This window comes from Engraulis encrasicolus, chromosome 10 (genome assembly GCF_034702125.1).
Source record: "Engraulis encrasicolus isolate BLACKSEA-1 chromosome 10, IST_EnEncr_1.0, whole genome shotgun sequence".
Lineage (NCBI taxonomy): Eukaryota > Metazoa > Chordata > Actinopteri > Clupeiformes > Engraulidae > Engraulis > Engraulis encrasicolus.
Window position 1 is genome coordinate 53,479,092 of NC_085866.1, and position 20,000 is coordinate 53,499,091.

The 20,000-nt window shown below is 44.9% G+C and overlaps 1 protein-coding gene across 1 annotated transcript in view; it reads left to right on the forward strand.

The window, feature by feature from the left end:
* The window catches only part of atp2b3b (ATPase plasma membrane Ca2+ transporting 3b), a 74,122-nt gene that overhangs the window by 588 nt on the left and 53,534 nt on the right, over positions 1-20,000 (forward strand). The window contains exons 2-4 of the mRNA XM_063207712.1: positions 15,841-16,038; positions 17,519-17,776; positions 19,742-19,867. Coding sequence (XP_063063782.1) covers positions 15,841-16,038; positions 17,519-17,776; positions 19,742-19,867 — 582 coding nt within the window. The remainder of the gene's footprint in view (positions 1-15,840; positions 16,039-17,518; positions 17,777-19,741; positions 19,868-20,000) is intronic.

Consider the following 20,000-nt stretch of genomic DNA (forward strand, 5'->3'; position numbering starts at 1 on the left):
GTTGGCACATGCCCTACCAGGGATTTTGGACCATTTTTTCATTGCAAATAGTTAAGCTGGTCCAAATTTGAATGGATGTTGAGGATGGACATTCATTTTCAGCACTCCTCAAAGATTATCTAAAGGATTGAGATCTGAAACACACCATGACCATGGTTTTAGTATCCTTGAAGAACATTTGAAAAGTTTTGGATGGAAGTTTTGGGTTATTATCTTATTGAAAGATCCAGTGAAGATCTTAGCTTCCTCTATGGGCATAATTTTGCATGGTCACCTTCCACATTCTATCATAATCTTCTGTTTTTGTGGTGCCGTACACCCAAACAAGGTTTCTGGTGGCTGAGGGTGCCACAGAATGATGCTTCCACCACCATGTTTAATTGTGGAAACCATGTTATAAAGTTTTAAGGACTATCCCTTTCTTCACCTGACAGAAGCAGAATTCATGCATCAAAGCAGGTGCAATTGAATGTTATCAGATGAAAGCAGAGACTTTCAAAACTCATTTTTGACTTTCAAATGTTCATAGGGAAAGCTCAATAACACTCTGATATGCACCGCCTTTAGTAAAAGGGTTCTTCTGTGATGATGGCCCCAAAGCCCAATATGATGACAAGCCCTAACAGCTGTCTTTCTTGAAATGAAAACTCCAGGTGAGGCCAGGTCAATAACAATCTTCTAGGCAGGTGTCCAATGCTTCTTTGGTCTAATGAGACTAAGCAGTTTCCACAGTTACACAGAGTGTGGGGGCATCAAGTTTTTAGTCTGTTATTCAGTTTCAGACACAGGGAGTCTGGGTCTGGATCTGGATTGCTGGGTCCTCCAACTACATTGTAACCCAAAGTAAACATTTAAATTAGTTCAGAGGTTCTTCAAGGACACTAAAACCATGATACTGGAATGACCCGCTCATAGTCCAGTCCTCAATCCCACCGAGAGTCTGTAGCAAATGTCTATGCTCAGCATCCATGCAATTTGGACCAGCTAGAACACTTTCCAGTGAAGAAATAGGCCAAAATCCCTAGTGGGGCATGTGCCAACCTAGTTAACAATTAATCAAAGTGCCTGTTGTCAGTTTTGGTTCATAAATGGCGTCATATTGACTATTAATGATCAGGGGGCCAATAATTTTGTCCTTGTCATTTTTGCCATTTTTTGTTTAAACTCATTGTAACGATAGAAAAATTCAAATTCAACTCATTGGACATTATCTCCATCAGTGTTTTTGTTTCCAGAATAACAGAAACGGTTCAAAATGGCCATTCTCACTGAGAAATCAAGAGAAATGTCTAATTTCAGGAGGGAGGCTAATAATATCGTCCTCAACTGTACGTATATATAGGGGTTATATATGTGGGGGGCTTAGCGCGCTGTGCCACAGCGCCCCCCAAAGTACATTTACTTGTACATTACTTTACCTTATCCAATGCTTTTATCCAAAGTGTCTTACAGTTATTTCCAGAGTATTGGTTACAGTCCCAGGAACAGTATAGGTGTACCTTGCTCAAGGGCACCTCAGCCATGGATGGTGGTGTAGGGAGAGGTCAGGATTGGAACCTGCAAGCAGATAGGCAGAAGGAGAACATGAGCAGTTTTAGGAGCTGGTTACACGTATGCGGATATTTGTAAAAGCAGATATTCTTTTAACCGTTTATGTATAAACACAACAGGTGGATAAAACTCCATCATGGCAGGTGCATTTTAGTCCCCAAATGGGATATTCTTTTAAAAAAGCTTTCAAACTCTTTTCAAACTTTCAAACTGGGAAACTGTAAGAAATATGTATTCTAAAACTCTGTTTACAAGAGGTCAAAGCCAATGCATTTTCAAAAATATCCATTCCATATATGTGTAAACAGCTTCTTTCTTTATCAGGCAAGTTCTCCACCTCTGGTCTGTCTGTCTGTGTCTGTCTGTGCTTGAATGAGATTTGGTAGCCTGGGCCCACCCATACAAGGGTATTCATGGGTAAGCGGTTAGAGCGTCAGACTTGTAGCCCAAAGGTTGCCAGTTCAACTCCCGACAGGCCAGGTTGGTGGCGGAGTAATTAACCAGTACTCTCCCCCATCCTCCTCCATGACTGAGGTACCCTGAGCATACCATCCCGCCGCGCTGCTCCCTTGGGGAGTCATTGCGGACTGCTCCCTTGCATGGGTGAGGCATAAAATGCAGTTTTGTTGTGTGCTTTGAGCACTTGTGTGCTGTGGAGTGCTGTGTCACAATGACAATGACAGGTGGGCTTTCACTTCCTATGACACTCCACAGATTTCCGCAACCAAGTCAGTCCAGCATGACAAATTTCCCCCCTAATTCTAGTATTCTACAGGTATAAAGTATACTACAAATCTAGTATTTTCAATGGCTAGAACTAGACGGGATGCATTCAAGCATAGCTGCTTAGTAAAACAGGAAAGAGTTGTCTGATTAACCCATTGACGCCTAAAGCACCTACAAAAAGGCTGCTGAATGCCTAAACCCTTTTTAAGAAAAATTGCCCTCAGCCTATAAAAAACTAAATATCTTAGCCTCTGAAGCACATAAAAACATGCTATAAGTCGCATTTCAACGTTAAGACCCCCATCTTGCATTAGAATGTGTTCGTTCAGCTCTAACTTACCAAGATGTTTAATAAAATTGTCTCAAATTTCATGATTTCATGTTGCGCAACGCAATGGGTTAATTGTAGCTTTGGTATTCAATAAACGCAACTTAGGCCTGCCCTCTGTGAAGCCTGAAGCATGACTTGGTCAGGCTAGAATATTTTAAGAGTTGTCAAAAGTAAAAGTAAAATTAGACAAGCACTCAGAGAGCGCACCTCCGCCTTCTGGTGGACAGGAACACACATGCACCGCAAACTAACAAACCAACAAACACACAACAAACTCGGACACATAACCTCCTTGGTGGAGGTACAAAAACGTAAACACAGTTTCCCTCCAACACAGGTATCTTATCTGAGTAACCAGTAGACCTGTGTACTTGTTTTATGATCAGCTGACTCTGTGGTGTTTGGATCAAATTTGTGGTGGGTTCTTGTTAGGTTTTAGTGTTGTTCAGTAACAACAGTCTATCTCCCATTAGATACAGTGGAGTAGCTTGTGATGTACATACACCATACATTTACTTTTACATTTACTTTTGACAAATAGCATAGCATAAGAGCTTCATAGTCACAATAGCCGGTTAGGTGTATGGTGTACTGTAGATATGGTCATGTGTGTAGAGAAGAGGACTGGTGCTGCTGCTGCAAATACCAGACTAATGCTTCTCATACCAAGCCTTGCTGCCAAGGTCATATTACATCTCCAAGGTTAAGGCCTCTTTTTGGTGACACACATTCTTCTCCATTAGTATTGCATAACAGAAGCCCGGACCCCATGTTGACCAAATATTGACGTGCCTGCACATTCACAATGATTTACTACCTAATTGCTTAATTATGCAGCAGCTCTATGCAATGAATGTCCCATTGACTTTGAATGTGCCACTCCAATATTTGGAGGTCGAATACTTTTGTGTAACGAACGCTGAAAGAAAGAATAATAACAGCTGTCAATGACAAAGTCTTTTGTGCTTCTTCTCCTCGAGTAGTCCATTCACTTATCATAATGGAATTTGTAAGCCGTAAGAAGTAGCAGCACCCTTTCATACGCAGCATTCTTTTCTTATTCTAAGACTTCATTAAAACTGACATTAGTAGACGTTTCGAACCTTCTTTTTAAGGATATTTTGCTGGTATGATGGGTGAGATAATACTGTTTGGGAGAGACAGTCATTCCACCCTGCGTCAGGGTCCTGCCTGCATCACTTGAGATTCAGGGGTTGAGAAGTGCAGGGGCTGCTCTCGTCACAGGTGATTTGGTGATTTGGTTATGAGCTAGCCTTTGTCACAGTGACCGTGACAAAAAACAAGTTCTGCTTTTATGCTAAGCAGGTATGAACCGTTGTTGGGCTGAAAATTGTGGCGGTTTTGTGTTTTGTGAGGTGAAAGTGAAGTGACTCCCATTGTCATTGTGACACAGCACTCCACAGCACACAAGTGCACACTGCACACTGCACACAACGAAAGTGCTTTTATGCCTCACTCGTGCAAGGGGCCAGCCCCCAATGGCGCCACAAAAGGTGTATGCCACCACATGCAACTTATACCAGCTTCAAATGCATTGCATTGAACATGTCTGATGTCACATGAAAAAGGCTCACTGGTCTATCTATTATCTGACTGTTGCAAACATGTGACAGAACTTAGACTTTGTGTGAACCAGGAATGTCTCCCTTCCTCTGCCCAAAAATGGTCACCCAGCAGAACATCGTTATCCCTTCCATGATCATCAGTTGAGATATATTATAGAGGGAAGTCGTCAACTCAGAAAAGAAAAAGAAAAAAAACCTTGGCACAGCATGAGGGGAGGGAGCTAGGCTTGTTATATCAAAGATAAAAAGTTGAAGTTAAAGTTCATGCAAGTGTTAGCAGATACTTTGAACCAAGTGAGTTAAACACACACGCACACGCACACACACGCACTCGCCACACACACACACCCACACATACGTATATTTGTAATTTCGTGTGAAATCGGACACTTAAGAGCCTGACCGACAGATTTTAAAGGACCAGTTCAGTCAATTTCAACATGCCGTTGTAATGCTCACACTACCCTGGACTTGTCAGTACCTGAGATTTTTTTTCTTCATCAGCCTTTTCCGAGATCCTGGTCATTGTAATGGGGGCAGCGCTTTGTTTACATTTAAAAAAAACATTTTTATTCATTCCCAAAAACATCCAAAAGATTATACAACATCAGCAGACAACTAGCAAACAGTGGTACCTTTTGGGAAAATATTTGGAGTAGGCCTATGTTAATTTTTTTTTAAAATCTAAACAAACGCTGCCCCCATTAGAATAGCTCATATCTTGGAAAGGGCTGAGCCGAAAAATGTGGCATCATCGGGTACAGACAAGGGTAGTGTGAGCAACAACAGCATATTGAAATTGACTGAACTGGTCCTTTAATACCAAAACCATGTCTTTGTGACTCAAATTGACATAATAAAGGATGAACTTTCTTAGTCTGTTTCTCCCTTCATATTGGCATCACATTCATGTGAATTCAGTTCTGGGGTTCTACCTTGCCACTAAAAAGGCACACTAAGTAGTATTGAAATCCATGTAGGCCGGGCCCCAAAGGGTTGGATTTCATGTGAAATGACCCTTCTTTGAGAAGGGGGATACGGTGTGACATTCTCTTAGCCTTATCTATGCCCAACCCCTTGTACCAGCTTACAAACTTACCATACAGAGTTTGTACCTGCATAATTGAGCATCAGTTTTAGGTTGAAGACGTGAACTGATTTGAGATTTGAAATGATCAGATCTGATTTCACCCAATTGCTGTGGTTTGGTTGTAACGTACGTATGTAACTCGCCATCACCAAAATCCAACCAGCTACACTACAGCCCCTCTGCCTCACTTTCATACGCCCCAAGCGTAGCTGTTAGCCAGTTGAGTAGTTGCCAATGGGAAATAGCATTGCAAACAAGTTTTGACAATGGTTTCGAGAAATGCACCCCTGATTTGTGTGTTGATAAAGTATGAATGATTCTGGTAGTGGTTTTAATACAAGCTGCTTTGCTGTCAGGTTCTCTCTCTCTCTCTCTCTCTCTCTCTCTCTCTCTCTCTCTCTCTCTCTCTCTCTTCCGTTGCCCTCTTTCTCTCTTGCCCTCATTCTTTTTTGGGTCACCTCTCATATCCTATATGTTTTACTTCTTTCGCTGGCTCAGCCTCAGCTTTCTACTTTTGCTAGCTCTGTTGCTTAGACACACCTTTTCTTTCTTTCTTTCTTTCATTACATTTCACTATTTCTTTCTTTTCTCCTCCCCATCACCATCCTTTCTGTATCCACCTCTTCTGTTTTTTTCTTTCTTGCTTGCTTTCTTCCTTTTTTTCTCCTTTCCTACTTTCCTTTTTGCTTGCTTGCTTTCTTGCTTTTACTACATCTGTCACTACTCTTTCACCAGCCTTTTCTGCATCCGTCTATATTTCTCTCCCTTGTCTCTCTCTCTCTCTCTCTCTCTCTCACTCGGCCAACTTCCCACTCTTTCTCTCTCTCTCTCTCTCTCTCTCTGTAATGTACATGCGTTTCTGCGAGGTTGCTAGGCTACGAAGCTGTCGGTGGCATGTTGGGTGTAGGAAGAGAGGGGGCTGCTGGGTAAACAGGGCTCTTTTGTCGGAGAGGGAGGCAGGATGCAACAGGACTCAATCGCCAACCTGCTCAGATAGTTTGAGGAAGGGAACCAAGCACTGGGGTACTACACTCTTGGCCTTGCTTGGGCTGTGTGTGTGTGTGTGTGTGTGTGTGTGTGTGTGTGTGTGTGTGTGTGTGTGCGTGTGTGCGTGTGTGTGTGTGTACATTTCAGATATGTGGTTGTAGGGCCAGCAAAGTATTTTGTGAGACACAAAACTCAAAAATATATGGCTGCTGTGTTGCTTACGTATTTCCCTTCCCAAATAAAATCATGGAGTGTGTGTGTGTGTGTGTGTGTGTGTGTGTGTGTGTGTGTGTGTGTGTGTGTGTGTGTGTGTGTGTGTGTGTGTGTGTGTGTGTGTCTGTGTGCGTGTGTGTGTGTGCGTGTGCGTGTGTGCATGCGCGTGTGTGTGTGTGTGTGTGTGTGTGCGTGCGTGCGCGTGCATGCGTGTGCATACGCGTGCATGAGCGTGTGCATGCGTGCGTTCGTGTGTGCCTGCTTGTGTGTGTGGGTGTGCGTGCATGTGTGTGCGCGCCTGTTTGTATGTGTGTGTGTGCGTGCGTGCATGTGCGCGCCTGATTCTGTGTGCGTGTGTGTGTGTGTGTGTGTGTGTGCATGCCTGATTGTGTGTGTGTGTATGTGTGTGTGCAAGCGTGTGTGCACGTCTGCATGTGTTTGCGCGCCTGCTTGTGTGTGTGTGTGCGTGTCTGTGTGTGTGTGTGCGCGCCTGCTTGTGAGTGTGTATGTTTGTGTGTGTGCGCATGCCTACCTGTGTGTGTGTGTGTGTGTGTGTGTGTGTGTGTGTGTGTGTGTGTGTGTGTGTGTGTGTGTGTGTGTGTGTGTGTGTGTGTGTGTGTGTGTGTGTGTGTGTGTGTGTGTGTGTGTGCTCGTACATGTGTGTATCACAGCTGTGCCACTGTATACAAAGAGTGAAAAGCAGGAGGGCAGAGAGACTTCACACAAAGATCTCGTCATTGATTTGATTTAACAGGTTTTTGAATTTACTGGTTTGTTAATGTGAGACTGTTTCTGGCAATAGATATTGCTGCAGTCTAAAGTTGCACTCGTAAGTCATCTGAGGTCATCATACGTACCTGTACAGAGTTGTATTGTATTTTTAAGCTGCTTTTATTATTTGTGTATTATTTTTGTTTCTACTGTCTAACGCTATGTATTGTGGTCAAAGTGAGCTTAAGTCATCTGAAGTAATAAGTCATCATAAGTCAACTCTAGACGTGTTGTTGTTGACTTTATGACCTCTTACAAATAATATATAACTTTTCTTTTAAGGTGTATTTTGTATACATTACATGTAGTCTTGAAAGGTGCACATGTTGCTGATTTAGAAAGGTGCGTGTGGAAACCTTTCTACACTACTGTAGATGCGGTTTATACAAGTTTGCTGTTAAAAAAAATGATGACTGTACAGTTTTCTAATGGCTGAATGCTTGTGTATGTTTGGGAAACTGCCAGCATGTGGATGAGTGTGAGCGGGTGCAGATGCGGGTGTGGGTGCATGCATGCATATGTGCAAGCATGAGTGTGTGCGTGAGAGTGTGTGTGTGTGTGACGAGAGAGAGAGAGAGAGAGAGTGAGTGAGTGACAGGAAAGGGGAGAGCGAACTCCTAATTTGTTTGTCCTATGCTGTTGTCATCGGTGTCTGCTGGCTGTCTGACAGATTTTTTCTGGGTGGTGTATGTTTGCAAAGCATGACAAAGCAGGAGAGAGGGAGAGAGAAGGGCAGAGAGGCTGAGGAAGAAAGATGGGATCTGGATCCTAGAGAGTGGAAGAGAGGTAGAGGAGAGGAGAGAGAGAGAGAGAGAGAGAGAGAGAGAGAGAGAGAGAGAGAGAGAGAGAGAGAGGAGAGAGAGGGAGAGAGAGAGAGAGAGAGAGAGAGAGAGAGAGGGAGAGAGAGAGAGAAGTAAGGGATAGACAGAAGCTGACAAAGTGGAGAGAAGAGAGGAAGAATCGGGAGAGAGGGATAGGGAGAAAAGGAAGGGATAGACAGACCCTGAGAGAGAGAGAGAGAGAGAGAGAGAGAGAGAGAGAGAGAGAGAGAGAGAGAGAGAGAGAGAGAGAGAGAGAGAGAGAGGGGGGCTATGCTGCTGAAGTGCAGTGACACTGAGTGGAGCTGACTGTATGAAGATGAGGTCTGTGTAAATGGAGATGCATTAGGACTCCTCCCATCAGCACCACCACCTCCTCATGGTAAATAGACAGAGAGCTATATAGCCACATACAGTACTTGAGTGTACCGTAAGCACAGAGCACCATGCATGGAACTGTAGAAAGAAACACATTCACAGAGTATTGCATGCATTGAACTGTAGACTCATAACCACAGAGCCATGCATTTAACTGTAGAAACACATCCACAGAGCCATGTATTTAACTGTAGACACACATCCACAGAGCCATGCATTTAACTGTAGACACACATCCACAGAGCTGCGCATTTAACTCAATACAATACAGAGAGCCATGCATTGCAACTCTAGACACATACAGTAACACATTGTGCGGTCATGCATTGAACTACATGCACATGCTGTAAGCAGATAGACATGCATTGGACATACACACACATGCAATAAGCAAAGAGACATGCATTGAAAAGAAGTACATTTTGCAGTACTACAACACCCAGAGAGTAGATTTAACATCTAGAGTGTATTTGGTCCCATAGTAGTCTCTTAAGTGTTGAATTAACCCTGCAATTTTAACTGTGTAGATACATAAGCAGAGAGCCTTGCGTTTAACTGTACAGTAGGCACATACTAAGCAGAGAGCATTGCATCGAATTGTAGGCACCCAATCACATCAGCAACTCTCTACCCCGTAACATGATATGCAATAAAGGGTGTGGGCCCGTCAGTCAGTCAGTCAGTCAGGCAGCCAGGCCTGCACACACACACACACACACACACACACACACACACACACACACACACACACACACACACACACACACACACACACACACACACACACACACACACACACACACACACACACACACAAAACAAACACACACACACACACACACACACACACACACATTGACCCCTCACACTGCAGCAGGAATACATAATAGAGAAAGAGAGAGATGGAGAGAAAGACAGGAATAAAAAGACAGAGAGGGGAGAGAGGGTGGAGGGAGCGTGGCAGTTCTCTATCTTTACAGAGAGGGGAGAGAGGGTGGAGGGAGCGTGGCAGTTCTCTAGCTTTACAGAGAGGGAGAGAGAAGAAGATGGGGAGATAAATAGAGATGGGAGTGAAGGATGGAATTGGAGGAGAGATGGAATTAGTGAGAGAGGAAGCAAAAGACAGAGAGGAAGCGAGAGAGAAAGAGAAAGAGAGAGAGAGATGGCGGGTGGGTAGGTGGGAGAAGGTAAGGGAAGCCAGAGCTGCTTGCCGCATTGTCAAGGACACATCAAGGGTAGATGGAGAGAGTGAGGAACAGAGAGAGAGAGCGAAAGAGAGAGGAGGAGAAAGAGGAGAAGAAGAGAGGGACATGAGGAGAAGACAGAGAGATAGAGACAGAAAGACAGGAGAGAGGGGAAAAGCAAGTTAGAGAAAATGCGATTCTTGAAAAGGGAGGAGAGCAGAGGGGAGGGGAGGGAAGGGTGAGGTGTACAGGAGGGGAGGGGAGGGGAGGCGCAAGGGGAGGCGAGGGGGGAGAAGCGCGAGGTGTAGTCAGGAGGGGAGGGGAGGTGAGGAGAAGGGCGAGGTGTAGTCAGGACCACTCAGCATTTTTCACTCATCTTTTCCTCAGGTGGCTTTCTCTGTCTCGCTTCCCTGTCACCTTGCACGCACGCACGCACTTTCTCTCTCACACACACACACATGCACACATGCACACACACTGTCTTTACAGTAAGCATTTAATCTTTCGCCCTCTGCTCAGGCTGTATGTAACAGTTAGTTCTCCCTAGGACACTTGTTACATGCATCAAGCAGTGAGTCAGGCTGTTGCAATGTGTTTTTTTCTATTCTACTGCAAGGAGCTGCTGCTGCTGCTGCTGCGTTGAGTGTGTGTGTGTGTGTGTGTGTGTGTGTGTGTGTGTGTGTGTGTGTGTGTGTGTGTGTGTGTGTGTGTGTGTGTGTGTGTGTGTGTGTGTGTGTGTGTGTGTGTGTGTGTGTGTGTGTGTGTGTGTGTGTGTGCTTTCAGGAAATGAGGAAGGAACGATGCAAACCTGGCGCTGTGTCTACAGCAGGTGCCGTCTGCAGTTTGTGTATGCAGTACATATAACTAAATACTAAGTAAGCGGTCAAGTGCACAAACACACTCAAGGTGTTTATGCACTTGTGTGTGTGTGCGCGCGTGCGTGTGTGTGCGTGTGCGTGTGCGTGTGTGTGGAATACTGTAAATATGATGAGGACTTGCCAGATTGTTACAGATTCTACTTGGTAGAGTTCTGTTGACTCTGCTCGGTATGTGTGCTTAGCTACTTTTTCTTGCAGACAGACTGAACATTGGTAACTAGTTCTGCAGACCAAACACAAGTTTGAAAAATATATGATTGATAGATAGATAGATAGATCAATAGATCGATAGATAGATAAAAAGATAGATAGATAGATAGATAGATAGATAGATAGATAGATAGATAGATAGATAGATAGATAGATAGATAGATAGATAGATAGATAGATAGATAGATAGATAGATAGAAAGATAGAGTGAGAGACGTGCCATTACTGCTCCAATCAAAAAATCAGTGTCCCTCTTGCTCTCCACCGCTTGTGTGACGTGACATCATCTGTAGCCAGGCGAAAAGGTGCCTTGAGACAGGAAGTTGAAGAGCTGCGCACACACACACACACACACACACACACACACACACACACACACACACACACACACACACACACACACACACACACACACACACACACACACACACACACACACACACACACACACACACAAATTCCATGCTTGATGTCTTCATTGCCATGGAAACTGCATGCTTGCAATCCGTGAGAAAAAGAAAGGAGGGAAATAGGGAAGAAGGAGATAGAGTGACTGGAAGAGAGAGAGAGAGAGAGAGAGAGAGAGAGAGAGAGAGAGAGAGAGAGAGAGAGAGAGAGAGAGAGAGAGAGAGAGAGAGAGAGAGAGAGAGAGAGAGAATAGAGTGAATGAGTTTAGTAGAGTTTGGTTCACCATGTTTGGTGTAGTAGTAGTTTCTGTCGCAGCCTTGTAATGAACCTAACACCTCCATTTTTATTTGGCAAGAATCGGCTTCATTTTGGCCCAACCTCTCAGCCATTTCCTCCACCACTCTCCTCTCTCTCTCTCTCTCTCTCTGTCTCTCTCTCTCTCTCTCTCTCTCTCTCTCTCTCTCTCTCTCTCTCTCTCTCTCCACTCTTATCTGGCAATCTGACCACCGCACGCTGATGAAAATGGATTGATTGAATGAAATGGGATGGGTGGATGTTGTCATAGCAGATGTAATGCACTGCTGATGAACGATCTGATAACAGGGAGGAGGACAGAAGGACTGTGGACAGGACGGGGGTTGGTGAACTGAAATTAAGTGTATGACTATTTCCGAAAATAAAACAAAAAAATAAAAAATAAATAAATAAGATTATTATGTAAGCTGGTGTGTGACTCAGCTGCCACCACCTGTGTACCAAAATAACAGCCGTATACCTCATAGCACTGTGTGTTCTCAGTGCTAACTATTTGGTGGGAGGTCATCTCGAGGGTCGTAGTGGAGATGCCCTACTTAAAGGGGCATGCCACCGGTGGACACATGAATATGTATTGAAAGTGGGTCATATGTAGTAGAAAAGTAGCATAAATGTCTAATTTGGTGCCTTCTTGGCCAAGAAAAGGCAGAAAATGACTTTTTAGTGCTTGTGGATTTGTCACCACAATCCCCATAATGCATTGCAATGCTCAAGTTCCACAGGCCACACCCACACGCAGCTCTGCCAGTAGCAAAGAAACTCAAAGAAGCTCTGCCAGTAGCAAAGAACAATCTCTTGGCGGGGAATGCATTGGCAACGGTGTAGTACGGGGGCGTTGCCTGAGGACACGAGTGGATGGAAAATGAACTCCCTTGCGCATGGTCATTGGTCAGTGGGTGCGATGGATGCCATTTTCGTACTCCCTTGTACATGGTCAGTGGGGGCGACACCATGATGGATAATTTGTGGCCAAGTAACGGCAGCTGTTGGTCAGCAGTAATTGCTGGGGGTAATTAAGGACAGCTGACAGACATTCACGCTGTCCTATGACCTGTTCCACAGTGAATAAGATTTCCGTACTCCCCTCGCCATCATTTCCTACTACGCTATTATGACGTGAGTACGCCCTCTTGTCTCAAGCCTCTTTGGCCAGTAGGCCCATACGACTTGTGTTGCTGTCGACCAACATTGACGAAGCAGGTGAGCGAGAACTTGTTGTCACGATGTGGGTACATACAGCGCATTTACAGTCGGCCACAAATATGAACGAGACGATGAGCTCGCACCGGTTTGCTCTACTAACACACCACGTGTGAGGAGTGGGGGGACAGGCAGTGAGGAGGAGCTGAAGTGGGGACCTGCGCAAACTTCTGTAGAGGTGTGAGACAAGACCCATATACACACGTGAGTGAGTTGTTGACCAACCAGTTCATGGGCGCGTGACCTCGGAGGCAGTCCCCAGACGAGCGTTGAAGGGGATAAGCAACTGCAGAGGTTGCAAGATCTGACTGCAGTCGTATTCATCCCGCGATAGTTTGACACCATGTGACATGTCACCTCGTCAACGCAACATCACCGAAAATTTGAAGTTTAACAGGAAATCTAACCGTCATGCAGCATTTTCATCCAGGGTGCATTGCTGTCTAAATGCGCATGCATACGTTGACGACATCTCGATCGCACCTATTGACTTACTGGAGCCTCAATGCCAGTGATTTCAAAAGCACTGGCACACTGATCTGTAATAGGTCTGTTAGCCCATTAGGTCCAACCCCCTAGGGGCGGGGTTGAAAGGGTGGGAAAAAGGCTTGTAGTCTCAACAGAAATCCACCTCTCTTACACTTCCTCACAATCACAGCAGTAGGCTATAGCTTATAGTGTTCTGTTTTCTCTCTTTTCTCTAACTTGTTGATAGTATAGGCCAGGGCATGTGTTAAGGGGCATGCCATCCTAACAAGTACAAGCATTGGTGCCGTAATTGATGTGATAGGATATCATAAAGGTTTGTGAGGTGACAATATTCTGTGATAGCTGCCACTTGTGTACCAAAATAACAACGACACTTAACACCATTGTGTGTTCTCTCAGTACTAACTATTTGGTGGGAGGTCAGGTGTCGAGGTGCACAGATGCCATCCTAAGACGGCAGCTGTAATGGATGCGATATGACAGAATCTTCAAAGGACCGGACCCCACTTTGAGAAGCACTTCCTTATGGCGTTGTTTATTCTCTCTACTATTTGATAGTAGATCATGTTGTATATATATATCACGTATCCATTTCAAAATTCTCCTCCTTGTATACAAGGCCCAGCACAACCTTGCACCCTCCTACATCACAAGTCTCCTCACCCCATACAATTCCACCCGCACACTACGCTCCACTGACTCACTCCTCCTTACAGTTCCCTCCACACACCTGCGCACCATGGGCGACAGGGCATTTAGTGTTGTTGGCCCCAAACTTTGGAATTCACTCCCACTGTCTCTTCGTCAGTGTTCCACACTATCTACTTTTAAATCCAAGCTGAAGACACACCTTTTCATTTCTGCTTTTCCACTTCATTGACAGGCACTTCCACTTTATTTTAATCATCAGTTTATTTTTAATTGTACATATTATTATTTTTTCCCCCTCATTTCATTTTATTTTCAAATGCATTCTACTTCTTTTCTTACTTGAAAACATTTATCTTCATTGTACTTTTATTTCTATTTTATTTTTGCATTTTAATTACTCTCCTATTGTTAATTCACTGAAGCTTTGTTTTACTTTCCCTACTGTTATGTATTTGTTTTGATTGTAAAGTGTCCTTGGGTATCTTGAAAGGCGCTCAAAAATAAAATGTATTATTATTATTATTATATATCATCCCATCAATTATAGTAGTTGGTGTGATTGTAGTAGTTGGTGACTGTAGTAGTTGGTGTGATTTCATCATTCATGGCATAAAGGTTTGTGACGAGTAGCGTTCTGTAATAGCTGCAACATAGACTGCAAGTAAAGCCTGAGTGCCGACTATAGGCCACTATGGCCATGAGAGAGAGAGAGAGAGAGTGTCAGCATGATTGAGGTCATCTGTATTTAATTTGCCGTGCTTCATCCCTAATGTGATGTTTTAGTCGGCTTCTTGGCCACTTGAGGCATCAAGTAATAGTCTTGACATTTTAAGTAGATAAATACAGGCCAATAATGTCAAGTCTAGTCTAGAAGGTTTTTGTTGTCATTGCAGCCATATGTACTGTAGTAGTGCATGTTGAAGAAAAGCAATGTGTTGAGGTACTTTTCTGAAAAGGCCACATTCAGCACTCAAAGTTCTTTTTTAAATATATATTTTTAGGGCTTTTTTGCCTTTATTTTTGAAAGGACAGTGAAGGAGAGACAGGAAATGAGTGGGGATAGAGAAACAGGGAAGGATTTGCAAATGACCCGGGCCGGAATCAAACCCGGGTTGCCGGCGTAGTAAACAAGTGCCCTACCGTTAGTCCACGCAGGGCCGCGCACTGAAAATTCTGACCAAAAAAGTGTTTTTAGGAATTTCAGTCCTGAAGTTTCAGCAGAAACCTTGTATCTCCATTATTTTTTTATCATTATTTTATAAATCAATACTACTGGTCAGTCTCCATAAGTATATGTGCATAATAAATTATTTAATAACCAACTTTACTGTTGAAATGATTATTAATTTAGAAAATAGTGATTTATTAATTAAAACTGTATGTAAAAAAAACTATGAAAAGTGAAGATACAAGTTTCCTGCCTGACAGGGACGTTATGAAAATCGTTTCTTACCCAGAAGAAGCTTACAGAGGCCAACAGAGCTCGCTGTAATAAGTGTTCGTGTGGGAAGTTGCACGGCGAGCTTCAGTCACCCCTATAGCTTTAGCAAAGTGCTAATGAATGAAGAGAGTTTAAGTGCAGTAGGTACAGTACGGTATGGATATTGATTTGGACGGTACAGCATGTGGGTGCCTGCATGCTGATGAAGCCTTGGTGGGAGTGTGGAGCGTGTGGATAAGAACATCCACAGCCTACGGGAACGTTGACCTATGACACATGCGTGTTCTTCTGTGTGTGTGTGTGTGTGTGTGTGTGTGTGTGTGTGTGTGTGTGTGTGTGTGTGTGAGTGCGTGCGTGCGTGCGTGCGTGCGTGCGTGCGTGCGTGCGTGCGTGCGTGCGTGCGCGCGCGTGTGTGTGTGTGTGTGTGAGCATGCCTGTGCCCCTGTGTGGATACTTACGTGAGTGTGTGTGTGGCGTGCATACATTTGTGTGTCTCTAGAGAAGGTCGAATGCAAACTGCACTTATGCAACTTTATCTAGTTCATAAATAAGGTTTTCGATCTCCTGGTTCTTCATCAGCTATGCTGTACTGTATGTTGTGTGTCTCCTCCAGGTCTATCGGGGAACCCAGCGGACCTGCAGAAGCGCTACGACGCATTCGGCCAGAACTTCATCCCGCCAAAAAAGGCCAAGACCTTCCTGGAGCTGGTGTGGGAGGCCCTGCAGGACGTCACCCTCATCATCCTGGAGATCGCCGCCATCATCTCCCTGGCCCTCTCCTTCTACCAGCCGCCCGGCGAGGAGAGCGAAGGTGAAGTGGAGGGTAGAGGGGTGGAGAGAGAGAGAGAGAGAGAGAGAGAGAGAGAGAGAGAGAGAGAGAGAGAGAGAGAGAGAGAGAGAGACCTTTAAAATTCCTTCATTAACACCATTCAGCCATCATACATTAGCACAGTACAGCCCCTATATGTTCATAATCAGTTCCCCGTTCTCCCCAACCTTACACAACACACCCCACACACCAAATTGAAAGAGAGAGAGAGAGAGATACAGAGTCAAATAGAAGGCAGAGGGAGGACTACCAGCTGCCCAGAGAGAGAGAGAGAGAGAGAGAGAGAGAGAGAGAGAGAGAGAGAGAGAGAGAGAGAGAGAGAGAGAGAGAGAGAGAGAGAGAGAGAGAGAGAGAGAGATTGTTGCAATCATCTCCCTGGCCCTGTCACCCTACTAGCCCGGGGAGGAGAGCAAAGGTGAGAAGCATGGACTGAGGCAGACAGGTGAAAATAAAAGGCACCGAGAAACAGGTGGACAGAAAAGGGAGGAAAGAGATAGAAGGTAGAGAGAGAGGAACAAGGGAGGAGAAAGCGAGAGACAAACAAAAGACAGGGAATGTTCAGATGATGAATGGCCCTGTCCTTCTATGTACCAGAAGGAGACTACTGGAGAAGAAAATGTCAGTGAAGTCTACATGGACACATCCAGAGAGAGGGTAGTGAGGAACAGAGGAGAGACAAACAGATATTATGTTACATTGCATTACACTAAGCGTAGAGAGACGGAGGTGGAGAAATGCGGAGGGAGGATGAGTGAGGAGGAGGGGAGCAAAGTAAAGAAAGAAGGGAGGGAGAGGCAGCGGCGGATATGATATGACCAAGAACAATAGAAAGAAGTCTGCAATAATTTTGATTAGAGATGCACCGGATCCAAGATCCGGTTCCGGATCCGGCAGGATAATAGGGTTTTTCACAGGATCCGGATCCGGTTCCAGGATCCAGGATCCGGTAGTCGAGGCTTTTCAGTCAAAATAGTTTGAGCCAACATGATAAAAAGGGCCCACGTGTGTGAGTAGGCTATGTGTTTCAACCCTTTCGTAGGATCCGGTATCCGGTTCCGGATCCGGCAGGATCTTAAGCAGTGGATCCGGTATCCGGCAGGATCCTAAAAATCAGGATCCGGTGCATCTCTAATTTTGATAGAGGGGAATCTAAATAAATCACATGTAGATAACAGTAACCTTCATATGCTTCTTCATGTACTGTAAGTTTGAAAAGTATTCTGATGGAATACTTTTGCTACTCCTTCTGTTCAACAGATTTAGGCATTGTTGGCATGTTTTGTACAGTAGAATCACACAAAGGCTCATATTCACACAGTAATATAGGGCGAGGATAAGACGGAGGCAGTCTGGATCACAATGCACTCCTCCATACTCCGTACCAGTTGTTCACTTCCTTTTTACATTTTCCATCCCTTCTTACTCTGCTCCTTCCATCTCTCTCTTTCTCCACCTACCCCAGTGTGCGGTAACGTGGAAGCAGGCGCGGAGGATGAGGGCGAGGCGGAGGCGGGCTGGATCGAGGGCGCCGCCATCTTGTTATCGGTGGTGTGCGTGGTGCTAGTGACGGCGTTTAACGACTGGAGCAAAGAGAAGCAGTTCAGGGGCCTGCAGAGCCGCATCGAGCAGGAGCAGCGCTTCGCTGTGGTGCGCAACGGCAACGTCATCCAGATCCCCGTGGCCGAGATGGTGGTCGGGGACATGGCTCAAGTCAAATACGGTGAGTTACACACACACACACGCATTCACACGCACGCACGCACACACACACACACACACACACACATACGCATGCATAAATACACCATTCTAAGGCTACAAAGAAATAGACAAGAGAATACCTGTTCTGTCTGCAAAGCTATCCACTTGTTTTGCACCCTAATTTCAGACACTGTGCTGCTGGTAGTTATACAGATTAGAATCATAGAACTGTGTTCAGCCTCTTCACTGGAGGGAATTTGAAAAACTGGCCCTCTGTGACTTTTAATTGAATACCCTGCACTACAGTGTAACTGTTGCTCGGGATGTGTATCGTGAGATTGTTGGCAATACCCACTCCTAAGCACACATGCACACACGCACACACGCATACACACACACACACACACACACACACACACACACACAAACACACAAACATACAGTATACACACACAACCCGCACCCAGCCAAGCGTGCCCCACAATATCCCAAATGGTGTCTTTTAACGATGCGTACATACACACCCAGAAAACCCACACACATACACTCACAGAGATTACTGTATATACTCGCACACACACACACACACACACACACACACACACACACACACACACACACACACACACACACACACACACACACACACACACACACACACACACACACACACACACACACACACACACACACAAACACACACACACACACACACACACACACACACCCACAGCAAAGCCTTCCATACAATCCCCTCTACGCCGTATTTTAACGATGCCACATACACACACACACAGGACACCTCCAACATCCCCCTCAACGCCTTCCTTTAACGATGCCTAATTATGTGTAATGAGTCTTGTTTAAGAGGGTTGAATGGACCTGGATGGTCCTCTCTGCTTCTGGGTGCAATTGGAAATGCAGAGGCTTTACTGTACTGTAGCGAAAAGGGGGAATACAGCACAGAGCGCGCTGCTCACAATCTATTTGTGTACCACAGGCTAGAATATCCCTGGAAGTATTTATGTAAGTAAAAAAAATATGCTTCCAAGCAATAGTGTCGTTTCTGTCTTTATTTAGAGTGAACGGCGAGGGTAATGTAGCCCACGGTTCTGTTTTGGTTCGATAAAAATAGGAAGTCGCTTCATTCTCTTCTTATCTTAGCTGCGTGTGTATATATGTGTGCAGCGCATGGCACAAAATAGAAGAGTCACATTTTTGCCATTTTCATCAGGCATTCCGGGGGATGTATGTGTGTCTTTGTCTGAATTTATAACCCAGATTGTTATTCATTGAGCTCAGACACTGTTGATAAAACCGGAGCTTTTTGTAGTCTGTGTAAATACACCTCTTCTATCCTTTCCTCTTCTCCTTTCCTCCTCTCTACTCTGCTTGTTTTCTCTACACTCATCTCATATTTCCTCTCCTCTCCCACCTCTTCTTTTCCTCTCTCATCTCCTCTCCTTTACTCCCATCTCCTCTGCTCCTCTCCTCCTCTCTACTCCTCTTTTGTCCTCTCCTATTCTCTGTACTCATCTCGTCTTCTCATGTCATCTCTTCTAATTTCATCTCCTCTCCTCTCGTCTCCTCTTCTCTACTATTCTCTTCTCCTATCCTCATCTCTCTTCTACCTCTCCCCTCCTCTCCCACTCCTTACATCTCTTTACTCTTCTCCTCTCCCCTCATCTCCTCATCTCCTCTCCGCTCCTCTCCTCTCCTGTCCCTTCCCCTCTCCTCTCCTGTCTGTTCTCCTCTTCTCTCTTATGTCTCTTCTCCTCTCATGTCTCTTCTCCACTCGTGTCTCCTCTCCTCTCCTCTCCTCTCCTCTTCTTTTCTCCTCTCCTCTCCTCTCCTCTCCTCTCCTCTCCTCTCCTCTCCTCTCCTCTCCTCTCCTCTCCTCTTATGTCTTTTCTCCTCTCCTGTCTTCTCTCGTGTCTCCTCTCCTCTCCTCCTCTTCTCCTCTTCTCCTCTCCCCCTCCACCAGGTGATCTCCTGCCAGCTGATGGCATCCTGATTCAAGGCAACGACCTGAAGATAGACGAGAGCTCTCTGACTGGAGAGTCGGATCATGTCCGCAAGTCTGTCGATAAGGACCCAATGCTCCTCTCTGGTGCGTTGTGTTTCTATATTCCCCGTTGTGTTGTTTCATTTTTTCCAATTTCAATTCAATTTCAATTTCATTATAATTTGTTGTGGTTGTTTTGTGTGGCTGCATAGACATATACGTACAAGTCCAGTGTACC